The 20,467-nt window shown below is 37.3% G+C and overlaps 2 protein-coding genes across 5 annotated transcripts; one reads left to right on the forward strand and one right to left on the reverse strand.

Annotated features, from left to right (window-relative positions):
- The first annotated feature begins 1,477 nt into the window (after positions 1-1,477).
- On the forward strand, positions 1,478-3,525 carry LOC131435184 (RNA-binding protein 28). 2 transcript variants are annotated; one of them, XM_058602811.1, is made up of 2 exons: positions 1,478-1,578; positions 1,628-3,525. In XM_058602811.1, exon 2 carries the CDS (start codon positions 1,661-1,663, stop codon positions 3,500-3,502), a length of 1,842 nt encoding a protein of 613 aa, XP_058458794.1. In that variant the 5' UTR covers positions 1,478-1,578; positions 1,628-1,660; the 3' UTR covers positions 3,503-3,525. The 2 variants fall into 2 exon arrangements, with proteins under 2 accessions (XP_058458794.1, XP_058458795.1); XM_058602812.1 differs by having other exon boundaries at positions 1,501-1,578; positions 1,637-3,525.
- A 4,114-nt stretch (positions 3,526-7,639) lies between these two features.
- Positions 7,640-19,315, reverse strand: LOC131435183 (polycomb protein suz12-B). 3 transcript variants are annotated; one of them, XM_058602808.1, is made up of 7 exons: positions 19,169-19,315; positions 18,804-19,110; positions 11,120-11,166; positions 9,447-11,059; positions 9,022-9,379; positions 8,673-8,955; positions 7,640-8,541 (listed from the first exon to the last, which is right to left on the reverse strand). In XM_058602808.1, exons 2-7 carry the CDS (start codon positions 18,901-18,903, stop codon positions 8,276-8,278), a joined length of 2,667 nt encoding a protein of 888 aa, XP_058458791.1. In that variant the 5' UTR covers positions 18,904-19,110; positions 19,169-19,315; the 3' UTR covers positions 7,640-8,275. The 3 variants fall into 3 exon arrangements, with proteins under 3 accessions (XP_058458791.1, XP_058458792.1, XP_058458793.1); XM_058602809.1 differs by having other exon boundaries at positions 18,804-19,064; positions 19,169-19,295; XM_058602810.1 differs by having other exon boundaries at positions 7,640-8,402; positions 18,804-19,301.
- Between the last annotated feature and the right edge of the window lie 1,152 nt (positions 19,316-20,467).

Raw genomic sequence — 20,467 nt, forward strand, 5'->3', positions numbered from 1 at the left:
TCTTAAATAAACGATAAAAATGTTGCAAATCACTATTGTCGCAATACTGAAATGTAGAGGAGCTGCTTGTTTAGAGATGATACTTTCAGACAAGAGCTGTCAAATCGGTAGGATAATTTCTAATTACTCCACCTTTTCAACGATTTCTTATGAAAACGGGCAAATTAATTCGAAAAATCATAGTAGAAGTTGAAGAAAAAGTTTTTACTCTGAGGTGGTAATATTGATCTTAGTTAATTGTGCGAAATCTACCGGTTATTCAGAATAGAGCATTAAACTTGGTTTGATAGCATTCTTCAAATGCCTGGAAATAACAAATGAAGTATCCAAAATAAATAGTGCCCTATCGCTATACCACAGACTAACAGACATGACAGTATGAGTAAATTCTTATAAAAATAATTTTCCGTGATGCACTAGTTCCATCTAGAGTGACTATAATCAGAGTGACGACAGCTGTTCGTTTGGAATGACAGCTACCAGTTCCAAACTAGCAAACGACCTGTCAATTCAATGTAAAGTTAATGGAATGTTTTGAATTGCTGCCAACATTACGGATGAGATGTCGTCACTCTGGTTATAGGCACTCTACTGTCGAAGCGAGAAAAATCTGATATTTGCAGCAGCGCTGCCAACTATACCGATTTCTCAGTATTTATACCGATTTTTGGACTCGATACAGGAATACAGATATGCTCTCTCAAAATACCGATATTTCAATTTTCATACAGATAAATACCGATTTTCAGTTTTTGTGTTGGATTCCATAGGGGTAAACCAAGTCGAGCGACCTTTTTTTTTTGGTTGCAAAATCAGTTTCCGCACTAAATCGATGTTTGAGTTTTCGAGAAAGATCCCGCTTGTGAGGAATTCTGGCAACCGTCAGAAGGCTGGCTGCATTCCGGCTGCTGTCAAAATTGTCCAGGCGAAATTGCGTCATTATTTCGCCGTTCGTGTCTTGTTTATTTCCCTCCTCTTTTTTCTATTCGACTTCATTTGATATTCGTCAATCCCGCATGTACGTACAAAAAATAATCTTGAGACGAGGTAAATGAGATTTAAATATGGGTATGTTTGGTAGTGAGAAAGCAATGTTATTGGCAATAACATGTTCCATGATTAGTATATATGAAGGGCAATAACTTATTGCCTTTCATATGTATCTTTTATTGAAAAAATTAAACTAAGACGCCTAAAATGTAGAACCGATTCAAAACGGTTCTGCCAATCTTATATGGCAAGAATCCGACAGAAATGAACCGTTAATAACCGCTAGGCGAAATTCTCTGCCGGAAACGGTTGTTGCATTGTTGCCAGACTTTTGCCGGAACTCTGGCAGAATTCTGGCAATAATGGCTGGCAGACATAGCCAGCCGTCTGGGGGGAAATCTGCCCGCCGCGAACAAGTGGGATATTGTACAGATAGATTTTTCCGCCAAATACAGATTTTTGGAAAAAACAGTTGACAGCACTGATTTGCAGATAAATCTGAAATATTGGCAACGCTAATCGTGTAGCACGTTTCTTTTGTCATTCATTCTTAGGAACAAATGAAACGACTTTTTTCGTATATAAAAGGTACAATAACATCATTGAATCATATTGTTTTCAACTAAATAGTTTGTAGATTTTTCAGGCTTTTCACTTCAATCATTTGACTATGAGTACTGATAAATCTGAGCCGGAACAAATTTCAAAAAACAAGTACATTAGCCCAAGCTGTGATGCGGACTGCAACGATGTTCGTGCACTTAGCAGAAATGCAGCTCGTAAGCGAAGTCGTGAGTTTGCTCGTCGACAATGTCGCATCATAATTAGAAATGTACCATATAAACTAACGCAAAAAAAGTTGCGGGATGAGTTTGAACAGTATGGTGTATTGAAGGATATCAATATCCTAAAACGAACTGATGGGAAACTCGTAGGATGTGTCTTCTTACAATATGAACATCCGGATCAGTCAGAACGTGCTATTAAGATGCTTAATGGTAAAATGGTCATGGGTAGAAAACTTGAAGCATGTTATGCTCTTCCAAAAGATACTTATACAAAGATGAAATCCAAGCAGGATATTAAACACGAAGGAAACAAATATGAAAACAGTATCGGAGAAGTAAACAAAGGTGAAAAGGATGACTTTGAAATTGAGGAATCAGATAAAGATATAATGGATGAAGATTCTTTTGCTGAGGACATAAAACCGCCGAAACCATTACAGCAAAAAAAACTCGAAGAAATTGAAGAAGGTCGAACGGTTTTCTTAAAAAATGTACCCTATGATGCTAATGAAACGATATTAAAAGATACAATGTGCCAGTTTGGAACAGTTGATAAAGTTTTTATTAATAGAGAGCGCGTTTCGGGTCATTCTAAAGGAACTGCTTTTGTTATTTTTAAGCTTAAAGATTCCGCCGAAATATGTAAGAAGCAAAGTTTAAAAATACTGGTTAACAATCAATTCATTGAAATTGTCGATGCTCTTAAAAGGAAAGATATTCGTGACAAAGAAAACCAGGCCAATGAACGGCCTGGAAAAGATTCACGTAATCTGTATCTTTTAAAAGAAGGATTAATTATGGCAGGATCTCCAGCTGCTAAAAACGTTTCAAAGACGGATATGGCACAACGGCTCAGACTAGAGCAGCGGTGTGCTCAGATGTTGAAGAATTTGAATCGGTTCGTTTCACGCGAACGTCTTACTATACACAATTTATCGGAAAACTGTACTAGTGCTGATCTAAGAAAAATAGTCCATCAACATACTGGCTGCATTCCAATAGAATGTCGAGTTATGCGAGAAAATACACCATCGTTCGGAAATCCCTCCGGTAAATCGCGTGGGTATGGATTTCTGTCATTCAAAAACCACAATATTTCCTTAGAAGTCCTGAGAAAACTCAACAACAACCCAAAAGTATTTGGGAAAAACAGTAGACCAATAGTAGCATTCAGCATAGAAGATCGCAAAGTGCACAACATCAAGCAACAACGTCTACTTAAATCGCGGCTTAATAATCCTACCTATCAGGAGAAGTTAAAGAAAATTCAAGAGAAGAAGTTTCTTCGAAGAAAAGAGCGAACAAAAGCAATAACCGAAAAAATTGCTATTGTTCCCAACGTTGCCATTAGTAATTTGAAAAATTGCACCAAAACGCCGAAAAAAGAACGCAAAAGAAAACTTGAAAATATGGAAGAATTTACAGGGGAAATTTCACGTCAGGGCAGAATAGGAATCCGGTCCAGTAGGAAAATTAATGCGCAAGCTGAAGCACATATGCAACGTATAAAATCTGAGAAACAACAAGCACGTAAAAAACGGGTCAAGAAAGAGCATGAGAAAAACCGACAATTAAAGGCAAAACGACGTGTAAAACAAAAACATACTAACTTAACCGATCTGAAACAGGAAGACCAGTACTTTCAGCAAACGGTAGGGAGATATAAACAAATCATCCATGATGCCGTTAAAAATAGTGAACGTAGTAGATGGTATAGTGGTTGATTTTATTTGTTATAAATAATATACAAAGCTAATTTACACGTGTTTTAATTACTGTAAAATTTTCCTATTAACCTTTTAAGGTTTCTCCCTCCCATGGTTGGTGGGTGGGTATTGCAAACATCATCAGATACAATCAATTAGCGTTGCAATTTAATATAAACATGTGTTACAGCTTTAAGTTTCATTACTGAATTTAATGAATGAGATATGGAACGACTCCAATATGATGTTGATTGCATTACACTCCAACATTCGGTACAGGAGTGGCCGGTAGGGCTTAACTGAGCTGTTTTATGTTTCATATTCATACTACCGGCCGTTATTACCAGTATGAAGCTGAAGTTAAGAGAAGTGAACGTATCCCAATTGAGTTTCAACAGATGAACGGCAAATTAAATTTATCTTTAACCTTTATTGGCGGTTTGTGTACCATGGAATACTGTGGAATAGAATATATTATCACCCTCATTCTTGTTTACGTCCGTATCCGCAATACGACGAACGGGTACTTTCGAACGAATACGAATAAGCCATTCTTGTTTTCACTCGAATGAATTCGAACGCGACTCGTTTGCCACAAAATATTCAAATATCAGTAAACTTCTTAAAATAAATGCTAAGCCTTGATGTAATCAGTCCAATTCATGTGATTAACCATATGCGAAACGCTAGAATGTATGCCATTTTAGTTTCAGACGAAACGTGTATTCGAACATCATTAGCGGCCCTTACACGATCATTAAAAGTGTCATTACTAAGTAATGACACTTCTGCTCAAACGCTCGTCATTACTGCATTACTGTACATCATTACTTTTTAGCATTACACGTTCATTATTAATGATGAGTATTTGTAACTACTCCAGCAATAGCAATATTTTTATTCGTTCGTTTAGCTGAAAATAAATTTGATTTGCCATTGAAACGTTAAGGTTAATGAAATATTAACAATTTAAATCTACACTTTGTCATTTTTTCGCGTATAGTTCTAAAGATATTCATCACTTCCACAAAAAAAATAAGAAGAAGAAATAATGTTGGTAATGATGGAAAATCCACAATTCCATCATTACTGAACTCGTAGACCTTACACGATCATTAAAAGTGCCATTCCTTTTTAGTAATGACACTTTTAATGATCGTGTAAGGGCCGCTAATCGTTCGAACACATTGAAAAAAGTTTAACCGATCTCTAACAAAATTATTTTCGAATCTAAAGGTGATTTGTAATCAAATCATAAATTTGTGTTTTGCATAAATCATTTAGAAAGCGTAGCAGTATAGTAAAATTCTGTTTTTTCTGGAGAGCCTTTGAATATATGCGAGGTTCAAAGTTTTTACGCATCAATTTTGCCTCTATTAAGTACTTTATGGAAAATACGCCATGGGTAAACATGCATTATTTTATATTAAATGCATGATTTTACCAATGAAATAAATATGTAGGCTATCGAAAACATGACAAAATTGCAAGAAAAATGCAACATATTTTTCGCAGATACTACTGATCGGACTGCTATGATACAAAATCAGTGAAAAAATAAGTCAAATAACAGATGATATCAAAGATTTTTATTTACAACTCAAATCTGTTCCAGAACTGATAATTTAAAGTTGGATGGGCGTTGTTTTTATGCATGTACGATGTTTAAAAGTGTGATTGATTCGAACGTAAACGGGAATACGAATTTGCTATACTTTCGAACGTATCGCATACGGCCGTAAAAAAGAATGAGGGTGTATATAGACTGAACATGTCACTGATAGCTGCCAAACGATGTTCATAGCTTAGAGTGATCCCAGACTTTTATACTTACAAATCATCAACTCCGTAATACCACCGAGTTTGTGAGTCTTCGTATTTCCGTGAAGTAGACATTAACGTATTCTATTTCATATCCATCAATTCCTCCCTGTAAATGACGGAAATGGTGGCGCTCGACAGGGGTGGCTATTATGCTGTTGAAATGTTTAATCTGAGTTGGAATGGTATACATTCCAAATACTATTTCAACTTAAAGGAAGTTGAAGAAATTGTAACGTATCGAGACCGATTCAGAAACCCATGACTTTCGTTACTTTGTAGTTGATGAGTATTGTTCCACGGTAAACACTGAAGGGCGGGGCTATGAGCATCGTTTAAGTAGTGATGACTGAGCAGCGAACAGTAAAGAAATTTTAAGCAGTATACGTCTGTAAAATGTGTAGTCATGCTCATTACAAATCTTAAGTTGCGTCGAGAAGAACACCAAGATCTCCAACGCACGTCGTCCTGGCTATCGGTGATCCTTCCAAAAAGTATTCGAAATGCTACTCCACTTCATTGTGCATCAAAAACTACATATTAAAGGAAAACCGTTTTTTCTCATAAGTGATAATAAATATTTTTCTCAGTCGAATGTGTGTTTTCTAACACCAGAAAATTTGGATGAGAAAATTTTCATTCTCGCAGAAAAATTTCTGTGATGAACTGAAATCGTAGACCATTTGAACATCAGAGAAGATTTTAAAATCAAAATTGACTTGCACCGATTTGGAAAAAATGTACACACATCACTATTTGTTTTGTACGGTTGGAGAGATGGAGAGCCTTCACGAAGAATTGATTCTGAAACTACTGAAGGAACTTCCTGATAAATCCGCGATTACGAAACGTTTCTTTGATTTTTCTTTTATTCTTAGTGTTTAATCTTAAACTTAAAAACTTTATTTGATTAGTGTCAATAAAAAAGTGAAACAATTACAGCTGAAATAAGTTTCAGATATTTAAACATCAGAATACGCATAAAAAGCAATAAAATTACTTATGGTATAAATTACAATTATCTGTAGCTCAAAAAATCTCCGCAATTCATCAAAAAATCCAGGTACTTTGAATGTCGATGTCTCGAAAACGGCTACTTCTAGGAGGAAGGTCGATTAGTGTAAAATCATTGTTTTTTTTATTTTTACAATCATATTTTACTGTTTAAAGGACTATTCACACATTTCAGTTCCGTGACGGTTCAGTGAAAGTGCCTTGAGTGCGCCGTCAGTGTTCTTTTTTTATCGGAACCCTTCCGTTCCGTTTCCGTACTGTTTCCGTTCCGGCACAGCCAATGCAATAACATACCGACTTCAGTGAAAATAGAAATATCGGTGACGACGAATTTGAGTTTTCCGGACGGACGCTACACTGACGGCGAGCTGCACTGAAACGGCACGGTGCCGGATAGGTGTAAATACGCGCATAGAAAACGAATGAAATAATATCAGTATCCGTGCACGGTGCCGTACCGGCACTGAACCGGATGTGTGAATAGTCCTTAAGAAATTACTCCGAGACAAAAATAATTTGTTGTACACGAAAGGTATTGAAGTGTTAGATAAGCGCTGAACTGATCATGTTTTGAAGGAAATTAAGTTGATAGAAGTTGAGTTTTGCTGAAAAAATATGTTTTTCTTAGTTAGTCCCGGAACATATTCAACCCGATTTTGTATTTCGTTCGAATAGGATTGTTTCGATCGAATACGAAATTCTGTAGCTCGATCGAGTTCGAGTTTTCCATACAAAAGCATCACTCGATCGAACTAGAGAATGCAAATTCTTACATTCGTTCGACAAAATCCGATTCGATCGAAATACAGAATAGGGGTGATTAATACATGCGTTATTTTTTTTTAAGTACTCTATCGATTTCCTAGAACTTCTTCGATATAAATTTTGTACAATTAGCAGTAATCGGGCCACAGTGATAAAAAAGTGCATACAAAAATTTGCGTGTCTCAAAGGTTAGTCTTGAGTCAGATTGTTCTCTCGATCCAAGATTTGTCATATTAAAAAAAAACGTGTGCACTTTTATTTAAATCGGAGTATACGAAGTCTGATGACCTGCAACATATTTTTGGAATTGCTCATTTTCATTGCACAACATTCTCTTCGACAGTTTCCGTGGACAGGTTAGATTTTCAATGATGATTCTTTCAGTACAAAGGTTCATTATGAAACGAACTATTCCCATTTTATTGCAATAATGAATTGTTTTGCTTGAACATTGAAAGCATATCCTATATAAAACATGCAAAATTTAGATAAAATATTTTCATAGAGTAAAAGTGACAGAAAATAAAAGTGCAAAAACAAGCAACCATTCACAACTAGATTTCTTCTATGTGTTTTATTTGTCGATCTATCGCCAAAAAGCATATATACGTAACTTAAACGATATTCAAAGGACAATAACTTTTCATTAAAACTCAACAGACCACTGAGACTTTGTATGTGTCACGTTTACTTTCAATGACGTTTTTTTCTTTCTTTTTTCTACATTAAAATGTCTGTCGGGAAATACAGAAAACTTTTACATCGCAAGTGACCTGAGATCCAGTTTTAGTTCAATCAGATTCACTTATTGCGAACGTTCATTTAGAACTGAGTTTCTGTATTGTTAATCATTATAAAAAGAAATCTGTCGTTCCTGAAGTGTTTTCGATTCCACCCTACTAAGATTTGTTTCTACTAGTTATATTCTAAAATGAATACACACCCTTATCGGATATTACAATTTTTGTCCCTGAATATACATTCACAGTGCGCACATCACTCACTCACATACAATATTCCAAATCCGAATCACATTAACACACGATCATTACTGTTCTTTGATATCGCATGAAACTTCTCTGTCGAGCACTAGAACCCTCTCCACGGTAAACGGAATCCGTCTAGTGATAACAGCACGGGCAGTTTTCGTCACCGACTCCGTTAACATCCTGTCCATCGACGGACTGAAAGTCAGTTGATGGACCGTTTGCGTTGTTGGTGTGTACCTACGGAAAGTGATTTCCTTCTGGTGGTAATAGTCGACGTTCGGCTACTGTTTCTGCTAGAAACCGCCAAGCTATTGGCGATTGATGATCTTCTGGTGGAGTGTATAGAAGGACACAATAGAGATGAGTTGTGGGATGATTGAATTGGGTCTTTGCTGGCAGTGTTGTTGGCTGATGATGAGTTGGAATGAAGCGCTGCACTAGCGCTTCTGCGACGGGATAGTGAAATGGCTGTAATTTGTTATATGAACTGTCAACTTGTGATAACATCAAAATGGTTGTATGTTGAATGGGAATGAAGCGCGTGGACTAAGAATAGCTACACACAACATCAACTCAACAGAATGGAATGGAATACTTACCAGTTTTATCCCCTATCGAAGAAGCAGTGCTCGTGTGAAGACCTGTGTTCTTGGCGGCTGTAATGGTAGGTTTTACTTTCTTTTCAACCCCAGAACCACTAGCACTGGATTTGTGCAGTGTTGTAGACGAAGTTCCGCTAGCGCCCGCGCTGGCTTTATCCGCATTTTTTTCCGTCTTTGGTTGAACTTGCTTATGAACTGTCACCGTGGTCCAGTATTCCATTTGTTCCTTTCGCGTCGTAGTTACCTGCCTTTGCAGATCAGGATTTTCGAATAGCATTTTCTTTAAAATAGAACCGTTGGATTTTATTAGTAGTGTTATTATTATTATACATATTCCATATCTTACCTGTAGTTTTCTGATCGTTTTCTGCATTGCTTCTGGCGAAACAAGGCCGAAATCGAACATTGATGACATATGCAATACAAAATTGCGATAAAGATTCTTACGTAATAATTCTCTTCCACGGAATTCGATAAACATTTCCAACGCCACAGGTATCTGACAGTCTCCAACATAGCCATACTTCATTACATGTAAATTCCACATCTTCATAAGCTCTTTCTCCCCTTCGTTCACGTCAGTAAACTCATCGATCATTTGCATGGTCTTGTATTGCAACCATAGTGGGTCACTTTCGCCTTCTGAATCTATATCCAACTCCTTCGGGTGGACCGGTAAGCAGGTCATTGTATGATGGTACATCCTAGTTACATATAGTGTTCTTTGTTGATTAAAATATCAATAAATAACTAAAGTTTACAAAGATTTACCTGTTATGTCCTGTAATGAAAGGTCGCTGGCTATCAAATTCGTTCTCGTCACATTCGATAAATTCAACTAAGCTGTGCTTCTGACGACGCGGTCTACATACGAGTAAATTCGTGACTACGGTTCTTCTTACAGGACCACGACGAGAGAACGCGCTCACAGTATCGAGCAAATCGTGTGGAGATCCATTATACGATCCATCGTACAGTTCATTGATAGAAACGTCGATTCGTGCTCCGTTTGGTATCGGAATGTAGGTGAACATGAAACGTGCATGGCAGAGCTTAAGGTGCTTCAGTAACGGATAAAGTGAGCTACAGTCCAAGCTACACCAAGGACAATGGAAATCGGACTTAGTTTCCGTTTGCTGTCGAGAGTTATTGTTGTACACGAATTGATAAATTATATGATCAATTTTGGGTTCGTCAGCATACCGCTTCAGCTCGGTTGTTGAAGTGCACGAACTAGCAGTAGTGTTCAATGCACCAATGGATACTATGGCAGTAGTGTTACCGTCCACCAAGCATCCACTGTTTGTATGTCCGTTTACTACCGCAGGAGTTAGAATGCTGTTGTTGTTAATGTTGATATTGAGGTTCTTTTTGAACGACGAACTAGTCAATTTTTCAGGTTTGTGATTCTCCTTATCATTGCCTTCATTATTGTTCAAGTTGATTGTAATAGGTTGTGGTCTGTCCACTAGACCCGGTAGAGCCTCTTTGGTCCATTGCAAGCGAAATTTCAAGCTAGGAGATTTGCTGAACACTAAAACTGGATTCTGGTCATCCACTCCATTGTTCTGCTTATATATATCCAATATATCTACGCTCATCCTATCACCGGAGATGGGTTGTATAGTTTCCCACGTTGAATTCTTTTTAGGTGAATTGTATTTTTGCAGCTGCTGTTGCTGCGGAAGAATCTCCTGTACTGTAAGCTCATAATCGCCTTCCTTCAGTAAGCATCTTCCATACTTATCAAATATGATCAGCTCCGTGCCAAACAGTTTGGTTGTGCCGCTGATTTTTTGTCGTTTGGCAGCAGGTTCTTCGTCGCTTCCACCATTGTCGTACGCATCGATACTATTAGCAATAGCGCAATATCCATTGCCCCCACTGGTATGCATATGTACCCTGAACAGTAGAAGGAAAGACAACTGTGGTCCCGTCACCTGATTTACTCCCACAGAACTAAACGATTCAGTTGCTATGCTTATAGTCGGTACCTTTCCATCAGAAGGCATCTCGGTGGGATTCACAGTCACGTCGGATTTTCCAATGGCGACCTGCATCAGTGCCGATGATATATCCTTGCGCTTGTTGTGTGAGATCTTTAAAAGAACCGTTTCAACTTGTACGGTTTTTGAACAAATTTCAGAGGGTTCTATTTTGCTTTTGATGCCGTTCGCTATATCGTCATCCTGCGTTTTGTCGAAGAATCCTAAAAACAGCAAGGTCAGATATTCACCTGTTAGCGAAATTCCACTCGCCTTGTCGTTGCGCATCTTATTCATTTTTTGAGCTAGCATGGTGTCGATTTTGAATGTATTACGCGATTTGTGTGATCGGGACATTCGATGCCGCATGTAGGATAAATTGCGATTTAGGAAAATAGGCTGTGAAAGAAAACGAATCGTTTAACTAGCAAGAACTTTTACTCGGTAACACACACTTACCGATATCATATTACGCGTTCGCAGGTAGCGGTAAATCTGAGTAGGCTCTGAAAAAAAGGGAAATAAATAATTCTCAAATATTAAATTACGGAAGATATTATTATTAAATTAAACAAAAGCACTAACTGCAAATGAAATCTTCGGCTTTTGATCTAGTGCCATTTCGTGAAATGGTAATAATAACATTTAATTTTCTTTTTGCGCAGAATTATGTTATTATTTTGCAGTGTACAAATTAAAAATTTTCTAAAATAATATGAATTTACTTCTCGAATAATTTTATACAGATTGTTTTTGTCATTACACACTTTGATTGTGACTGAAATTCTGGTATATTGCCAAAATTTCAATCGCATGACAAGCCCAGACAAAATAAAAGAAATTCATCAAAATTTAATAGCCTTCTCTTTTGAAGTAATTCTAGGAACTGAAACTAACTGGGATGAAAGTGTCAGAAGCAAAGAAGTATTTGGAAATAACTTTAATGTATTTCGGCACGATCGAAATTTATCTCTTTGTCAGAAAAAATCTGGAGGTGGAGTACTCATAGCCATTAACTCTTGCTTTACTTCTGCAGAAATTATTACTTCTAAATTTATAGAATTTGAACATGTATGGGCCTAAGCCTAAATATCGGGTGAAGTTCATATTTTCTGCTCCGGCTACTTAGCCTCCCCCCCCCCCCCCCCCAAATTCAAACAAATCATCTTTTGAATTATTCTTCCAATCTTTAGACACAGTCATTTCGAATATGGAACCTGAAGTAAAGCTTCATATTTTTGGCGACTTCAACCAACGTCATGCGGCCTTCATTTCTGACATTGAAAATAAATCCATATTACTTCCAGTCGTAGGAGAAAACGCATCAAGTAAACTCCGCAAAAATCGACAAAATGCATATTTAGATCTTCTTTTCACAAATTGCACAGAAAACTTTTGTGTGAGTGCATCAAACCAGCCATTATGGAAAAATGAAGCATTTCACACCGCAATTGAATATTCATTATTTTCACACAATGCATCCCTTCCCTACAACTTGTAATATGAGGAAGTGCCGGAATACAATAAAATTGACTTTGAAGAAGTCAAGCGTAGACTAAATATAATTAATCGGGGCAATGTATTGAGTATTGCTTCAGCCAAGAATTCCTGTCTTAGCCAGTGAATCAATCGCTCGAAGTCGGTAGCCCTGAGAGGATTTGTCGAACAGCTGCAGGTATTAGTACTGGGGTGGGAGAAAGGGGCTGTATTCGGGCCGTTGTCGCTGGTATTGAGTTCTTGTTCTATTCGGTGTTATCGCTTACGATTTTAGAAAGTCAAATTTAGGAAATTTTCAGTGGTAATTCTCAGCACCATCGGAAGCGGAGTAGACGCAGCAAAATGGCGGCCTCTCAACTTTTCACTGGTGCTATATTAAATTCAAGATTTCGTAATTTAGAGCCAAGATAAAAGTGATTCCTCTATCCTCGGGTATGCAGTGGGGCACTATCCGTAAATTGGTGTGAAATTCAGTAAAAACTAATGGTGTTTAACGCGGTTATTTGTTTAAATCTCGGCACTGGTGGATTTCCCGTTTTAATCGCGTGGACTAAAAATGGCGGACTTCCCAGCTTCACTTTGTTCATCATTGGCTACATCTCGTCGGACTTTTTCGATATGTTAGACTTGTCATTTTTATGCTCAACGCAGTGTGCTTTATTTTCTGCGGCACATTTTCGTACTTCGGATTGGTATATGGAAATAACGTTATTAGTCTTGCCGCTTTTAACGATTCTAATGGTGAGATGCTGCCCTCGGAATTTTAGAACTTAAACAGTGTGCCTACAGAAGGAGAGGAGAGGAGCTTCCATTTCCATTCAGCGAGGATTAATGTGCACTTTGTGTTCGTGGCTCGTCTCGTCATCCATTGCCACATCGGTGGTATTGTTGTTGTCAAATTGTAAGTTTCCGTTTTGTTCTCGCTGTTGTTCGCAGTCTTACGCTCATAGAATCATAAATTTGACTCGCAACTAGTCCAATTTGTAAGTTATGTTAGTCCAATGAAACTGTACTGGTTCCCGGATTCTGGTCCAGGAATCATCTGAACTAGTAGAACTCACTTCATTTTCTCAGAAATGGGTTAACGAATCAGAGAGCTATTTTATTTTGTTAATTATACTAGTTAATGCACAAACAAACTTTTTATCGGTTTCTTCCTAATACCAAAGAAAATTATTTTGATGAATACCACGCTGTTATATGCGATGCATGACCAGAAAGTAAGTGAACTGGTACCTCACAGCTGTAGGGAATACTTTTGCGACATTTTGGCAACGCTGCCGCGGTTAGTGCGTGGAAAACTCTTGACGCAAAATAATCTCTCGTAAAAGATGACGAACATACTTCCCATCAAGTGCAAACATTGCGGGGCCTTTCGCTACCTCGCTGTGAAGGAGAAAGCTACTCTAAGACGTTAAAAAAATTGAAAATTGCCATTCAGAATGAAAGGAAGGGCATGCTGGCGAAGGGAGTCTGCCTGCTGCACGACAATGCCAGACCTAACACAGCCAACACCACGAAGAAACTCCTGGATTCTGTTGGCTTTTGGACGTTTTGAACCGCCCTCCGTATTCCCTTGAACCTGCTCCTTCAGATTTTCATTTCTTCACTTTCGTTGAGCTGCACATGGGTGGGAACAAGTTTTCAGCAGTCGAGGCTGTGGAGGGGGAGGAGGAGACGTGAGAGAAAGAGCTGGCGGGAGATTTTTTCGAGACAGGTAACAAAAAATGTATCCCACCACTCACAACTTGCATCGAGAGGGATGGTGACTATATTAAAAAATAGCTTACATAGTGTAAGTATATTTTTGTTTTGATGAATGTTTTTGAACACCATACATAATTGAGTACACTTATTTTCTGGGTGTGCCTCGTATGAGAATATGAATGGTATAAGAAAAACATTCAGTTCCACTGTAACTATCGGACCGATCGAGCGTAAATTTGCATATCTACCATGATCGATTACCCAATGAATGAAATGGAAGCTTCTGATGGAAATAAAATATCCCCATGAGCTTGCACTTTCGGCCGGACCGTACGCGGTTTACATCCGGACCAAATTGAACGGAAAAAAATTGAACATTTTTAGATTATCGAAAGACCTGACGTTGCGATAATCTACAGATCACTGGAAGTACGATGCGGTGCCTAACGCGGACCTTACACGATCAATAAAAAATGTGTCATTACTAAAAAATAATGTCATTTTAATGAACGTGTAAGGTGCAGTAATGACGAGTTCTCCATGCTAATTTGGAATATCATTACTTAGTGACAATAATAATTCTCGTGTAAGTGTTGCTAAAAAAAGTCTAATTTCAATGTGTATCAAACAACCTCTAGTACAGTAATTGACCGAAACAGTTATTTTGAGCGATAGTGCAGATGTGGCAAGTGTGTGTGTCTGTTGAATAGCGAATTATGGTAAAAGTGTTATTTATGGAATAATGCTGATTCGCGAAACTAAAAAATGTTCAAGCGACGGATAGTGCGAATTTACCGCCCAAAATTAATCGACGTCAACCGATCAAAGCACCACCTGCATATTATTGTCGGTATTATCGAATTTATATAGAATGTGTGCAAATTTATGAAACAATCGTGTTATTCAAACTGAAAATCTAAATGTTTGGAACAAGCCCATCCGTGAGTCTTTATTTTATTTTATTTTATTTTTTCAGTAGTGGTATGTCATCTCGCGTTGTTTACAGCAATGCGAATAGGAGAAGCAGAACACCAGTGAGATCGTTACTTACGAGATATTTCACATTTTGCTTATTTACAATGTCTTATTATATTTCTCCATACTAACAATCGGGCTGGAAAAAACTCCGTCGATTATTGGGGGAACGTTTGATCAATGGATCTATTTTGTTTCGGGTTAACCGCTAAGTTTAAGACGCGCGCGTGAAGTTTAAAACCGTGCAAATTTTTCTTGCGACCGTGCTTAACTATGACGTATTTAAATATAGTTTAGACTGCGAGGAGGATCCATCTAGTATTATTATTTTGGTTAGAGAGTAGACATCGACATTACTTCGTATCGTATAAGGCGTTGTTGATCGTTTGATGGTGATCGAGTGATATCTTGCCAGTATTACGGCAGTATATTCAAAAATAAAAAATAAACAGAACACAATAAACTAAATGTGTAAATTGATAGCGAACTTCCCGGCAGCCGGCTGTCCGGAGTACCACGAATTTCGGATAAGATTTCGTATTTTAGTAGGTAGCACATATTAATACAAAACGCGATAAAATTGCTCGGTAATATTCTCGGTAACCGGCTAGCCAGAGCAATAAACACATGATAATATCATACCAAAATTTACTAACAACCCCTTCCTGTGATGCATGTGGAAATGCAGAGGATTCCTCGATTTCTTGTAGTAACATGCATTGGACTAACAATCCTTCTTTCTCAAGTAGATCTGCATTCGGACGTGACCGGCGTCGAAATTGATCAACATGTAGGTATCAATGCTTTTTACACAATGTAAAAACTATGTGTTATTCACAAGCAAGTTGTTTCAGAAAAATCTTTTTGCAAGCTCAATTGATTCTGGTCAATAACGAAGTAGCAACACACGTGCGGTTTCTATTGCTAATACTAGACCTGACCTTGCGATATTCTACAATACAAAAAATTGAAAAAGTACGCCTAGAGAGGCTTAGGTTCTTGTTATCCAGTGCAAAACAGGCTAATGATATAGATGAATGAAAACTCGTTAAAACCGGGTATAAATAAAATTTATAAAACAAAAAAAAAACTAAATGAAAACTCGTCACGCGGTATTATTGCGTATATGATCAAGCTCGCGAAGTCGAGATAGACGGCGTGATCATCGATCCGAGTCTGGCTTGTTTGGATGTTCTTGAGCATGGGATAGGCGGTGTTAAGATACTGTATTGCAAGCAATTGCGTTCAGTATCGATCGCTGGAGATGGAATTAAATCATATACCCCATCCGACTCGTATCGGGTGACTTTCGCTGGCTCGACTTTGCCTAACTACGTCCTTCTGGACCGAGTTCGCGTACCTGTTCGACTTTTTTTACTGGGATCATGAACTGCACCGATTGTTATAATAAATCTCGTTGTATCAAGTGTGGAAGGAGTAATGCGGATAACTCCTGCGATGCAGACATTGAAAAGTGTCTCTACTGTAAGGAGAAGACGCATGATCTCTAAGCATGCCCGCGTATAAATTGCGCAAAGATAAGATGAGGCGTTCACTAAAGCAGCATTCCAAGCCTTCGTTTGCTGGAATTTTGATGAGTGCTACACCTCCAGTTGATTTTTCTGGTTGTTTGTCAACTGGCGAGAGCGATGCTGATGATACCCTCTTCGGCAGTCCCTCATAACTTCAGAAAGAGAAGAAATAAAGCCTCTCATAAGCTGCCTAGTAAGGGTTCAAATGTGTCTTCTGGTGGGTCTCAAAAAATTAAAACAACTGGAAGTGATGACAAAAAAAAACTGGACAGGATCATGTACACCATCAACATTTCTGATCCTCTTAAAAGTCTGTTAATGGCTCCTTCCACACTAATTATGGAATTAACGGTGCTATTACAGGAATGCAGCGGTTCTTCAACAGAGTTTCATCAGGATTTGATTTCCATCTGCCACGCCGTGCCATACGATCTAATTTTTTATATATACTTAGAAATAATCATTTGGACTAAATTATGTCTGTTGATTCAAATAAATAAATAAATAAATAAATAAATAAATGGCTATCATACCTACAGTTAAAACATTTTTGAAGCTCACACGAAATATTGATTGGAATAGCTATGCGATCGCGATATCTAAGAAACTTGAAAGAACTGAACTTCCTCCGGAAGAAGAGTACACGTTTTTATCTAGCTTGATTTTCGACACCGCAACTCAAGCCAGATCAACAACCCGCTCAGACGAAACGAGTACCCGACGCGAAAGCTAACATCCTTCCTCCCACCCCGTGGTGGGAAAAAGAGTGCTCAGAATTAAAATTCAATAGCAAGCTATGGGACCATAATGCCTTTCGTAAGAATCTCGTGAAAATCGGTCAACCGTCTCTGAGAAAATTGACATTTTTTAATTTTTTTTTACATATTACCCTGTAATTGCGGAACTGAAAGTCGAATCGGGTTGAAATTCAATAGTAGTGTATGGAACCATAACGGAGTTTAAATAACTTTATACTACCTCACTAAAAGGATTACTCAAAACTATTGGATTGATTTTCATTAAAATTATTCAATATTATATTTGTTTTCAGTCTTATTGAGAAGGGCCGTTTTTAACCTGTTACAAATCTCATATAGAAAGTCTGCAATCATTGTAAAAACCAGTTTTTTTTAACAAAGCCATATACCATTGGAATCAGTTCGTCGAGATCGTCAAATGTCTCTGCGTGTGTAACATTTCTGTGCACTCATATCTCTCGGAGATGCCTGGATCGATTTTTAAAAACTTAGATCAAAATGAAAAGTTTTACGGTCAATACAACAGATTGAAGTGTTGAAAATTTTAAATAGTTATGTAAAGCGGTGATCCAGAACATGGATTTTTTTTATAATTAGGTTCAAATCAATTCTAATCAAACGGTCAAACGACCCGACTTCGGCTATAGTAGTGATGGCTTAACCAACCTCCGATTCCGGAATTACAAAGTTGTATCAAAAATTTTAAACCGTTCAAGAATTAGAGAATGTAAGGATGTGGTTGTCGATTTTGTAGCAAAATATTTACATATCTCATGTCACAAGCGCATTTAAAAAAAACATTTCTGAATTTTTACAATATTGTAAACTATTTAGATTAAATGAGTAGTGTTAGACAGTGTGTTCCTCGTGACGTTATATCGTTTTTATCTCACCTGTCGTGCACTACCATAACCAAAAACAACTTATGACCCTATCATTTCCTCTTCATCCTGCGAAAAAGGTTGAGTGTTGGTTGTGGTAGTGCAAAACAGAAGTAAAAACGGTATGACGTCATAACATTCTAAATTTTTCCCATTGTTACACGATTTGACAGATCACATTTCATTCAAATTACAGTATAAGATATTATTTTAAAAATTTAAAAACTTGTATTAGAATGCCCCAGCGACGAGATGTAATAATTTTATTTACGCGCATTTTTCATTTTTTTCATTTTGCCAAAAACTTGACAACCGCACTACTACACTACTGAAATTGGACAGGATTGATACTGCCCATTACGCCAAATACTGTTGCGCCAAACATATGCTGTTTTTTATATCATATGAATCGACTAGGTATATACGATACAAAAAAGAAAAACTGTAATCATGAATACATTATTAACATTTTGTAAACTACATTTAGAATCTTTTTGATCGCAATGCTCACAAATTAATATATCATGTTATTTTAAAAGGAAAATAGTACTCCGATATGGTCCATAATATGTCAACCTTCTTAGTAAAACATGAAAACAGATCTATAAAACATGGATTCTGCCATTACATACCTATTATTATATTATTTATGTTCGATGCATATCGGAAAATATGACCTCTTCACTATTTAATTATAATCATTACTCCCCCTTAATTTCATCTCCACGAACAACATACACAAAAATGCAATGTCTGCTGCGTTTCAAATGCAATCCAAACAAAAACTACTTACTTTCAAAAGCCTGCATAAAAAGTTCGTGGTCTGTCTGAAGATGGTCAATTTTCGGTTGTTTGAGCACTTCAATATCCTTCTCCCGTTTTTTCGGTGCCATCTTCCGGTTTCTGGAGTTGGTATTTCCGTTACCGCCACCACCACTGCTGCTATTGCAGCTTTTTGGGTCTTTTCCTTCCAGTTTGATCAGTGTAGGTGATATTCTGATTATTAGCTACTGCAATGACGAGGGGAAGGTGGTGGTTTCCTAGTATGAGCCTACTGTTCTTTGATCGATCCCACGCGCAAGAATTTGTTGAAAAATAAACTATAAACGATTAATTTGAACCAACTGTCTAATCTCAGATATGCATCAGGGTCATTACATTTAGACTAACTAGTTTTCTCTGTTTTTTTTGGGCACAAATTGACAAAAAACACTTTTTTCACTACAGTAAAACGAATGCTTCGTTTTGCAAGAAGGAATCCAGAAAGTAAAACCCGCTCAAAAGGTGAGTAGACGTTTGACATGACGCTCGGTCGCTCGGTTAATCTAGTACATTTGTCATAATTATACACGCCGCTAAAAAATACATAAGTTTAAGTACTTCCAACCCAATTGAACAATCCAATTTGCGTGGTCACCACGAGATAGCGTCATGGTGATTATTTTGACATATCCCATATATTTAGTAAAAATTTTGACGAATTTTTCAATTTACTTGAGTTTGAAAGAATGCAGATGGCAAAACCTTACAAATATGGGTAACAAAAACGAATATTCACGTGTTGTCATCAAACAAATAATTTCAAATTGTACTATACTCTTGACAATCTCGGATGAAATTTGAAATTTTCAGTTAACATACAGATTTGATTTAGATGATAAAACATGAGTAAATAGACTAGTCATAAAACTTTTGATCATAATTTATCAAGTAATCTCAAAATCCAACCCAAGAAACAAAGAATATCCCAGATATGAAAACAGTATCCAACCTCACTTCTTCGAATTTGGTATTTCATGTTACGATTTCTCCATAAATATCAATCAAACATACCACGAAAAGTTACTCAATCATTACTGATCGATTTTTTTACCAAATTTTCAAACGTTTTTGTATGTTAGTATTCGATTCATAAGAAAAAAAATTAAAACCCTGCATTTTGTTCGAATCTTCAAGTAAAATCTGAAAATTACCACCATCGCTTAGTTCAAAGCTCGCCACTCGGACAGCGCAACGATCGCACAAGAGTTGGTTGGATTCTTCAATAGAGGGGTTGCGAGTACAGACTACAGCCCGCTTGTGAGGAATTCTGGCAATCGTCAGAAGGATGGCTACATTCCGGCTGCTGACAAAATTGTCCAGGCGAAATTACGTCTCGCCGTACGTGTATTGTTTGATTCTCTCTTTCTTCTTTTTTTTTTATTCGACTTCATTTGATATTCGTCAATCCCGCATGTACATACAAAAAACGAATCTTGCGACGAGGTAAATTAGATTGAAATATGGGTATGCATGGTAGTTATAAAACAATGTTATTGGTAATAACATTTTCAATAATTAGTATATATAAAGGGCATAACTTATGGCCTTTCATACACTCAGAAAAATATTATGGTAACAGTTACTATATAGAGGGTCAACCTGACCATGCCAGTATAGTGGTTTTCAGCCGACCAT

This window comes from Malaya genurostris, chromosome 3, assembly GCF_030247185.1.
Source record: "Malaya genurostris strain Urasoe2022 chromosome 3, Malgen_1.1, whole genome shotgun sequence".
In the NCBI taxonomy this organism is placed as follows: Eukaryota; Metazoa; Arthropoda; class Insecta; order Diptera; family Culicidae; genus Malaya; species Malaya genurostris.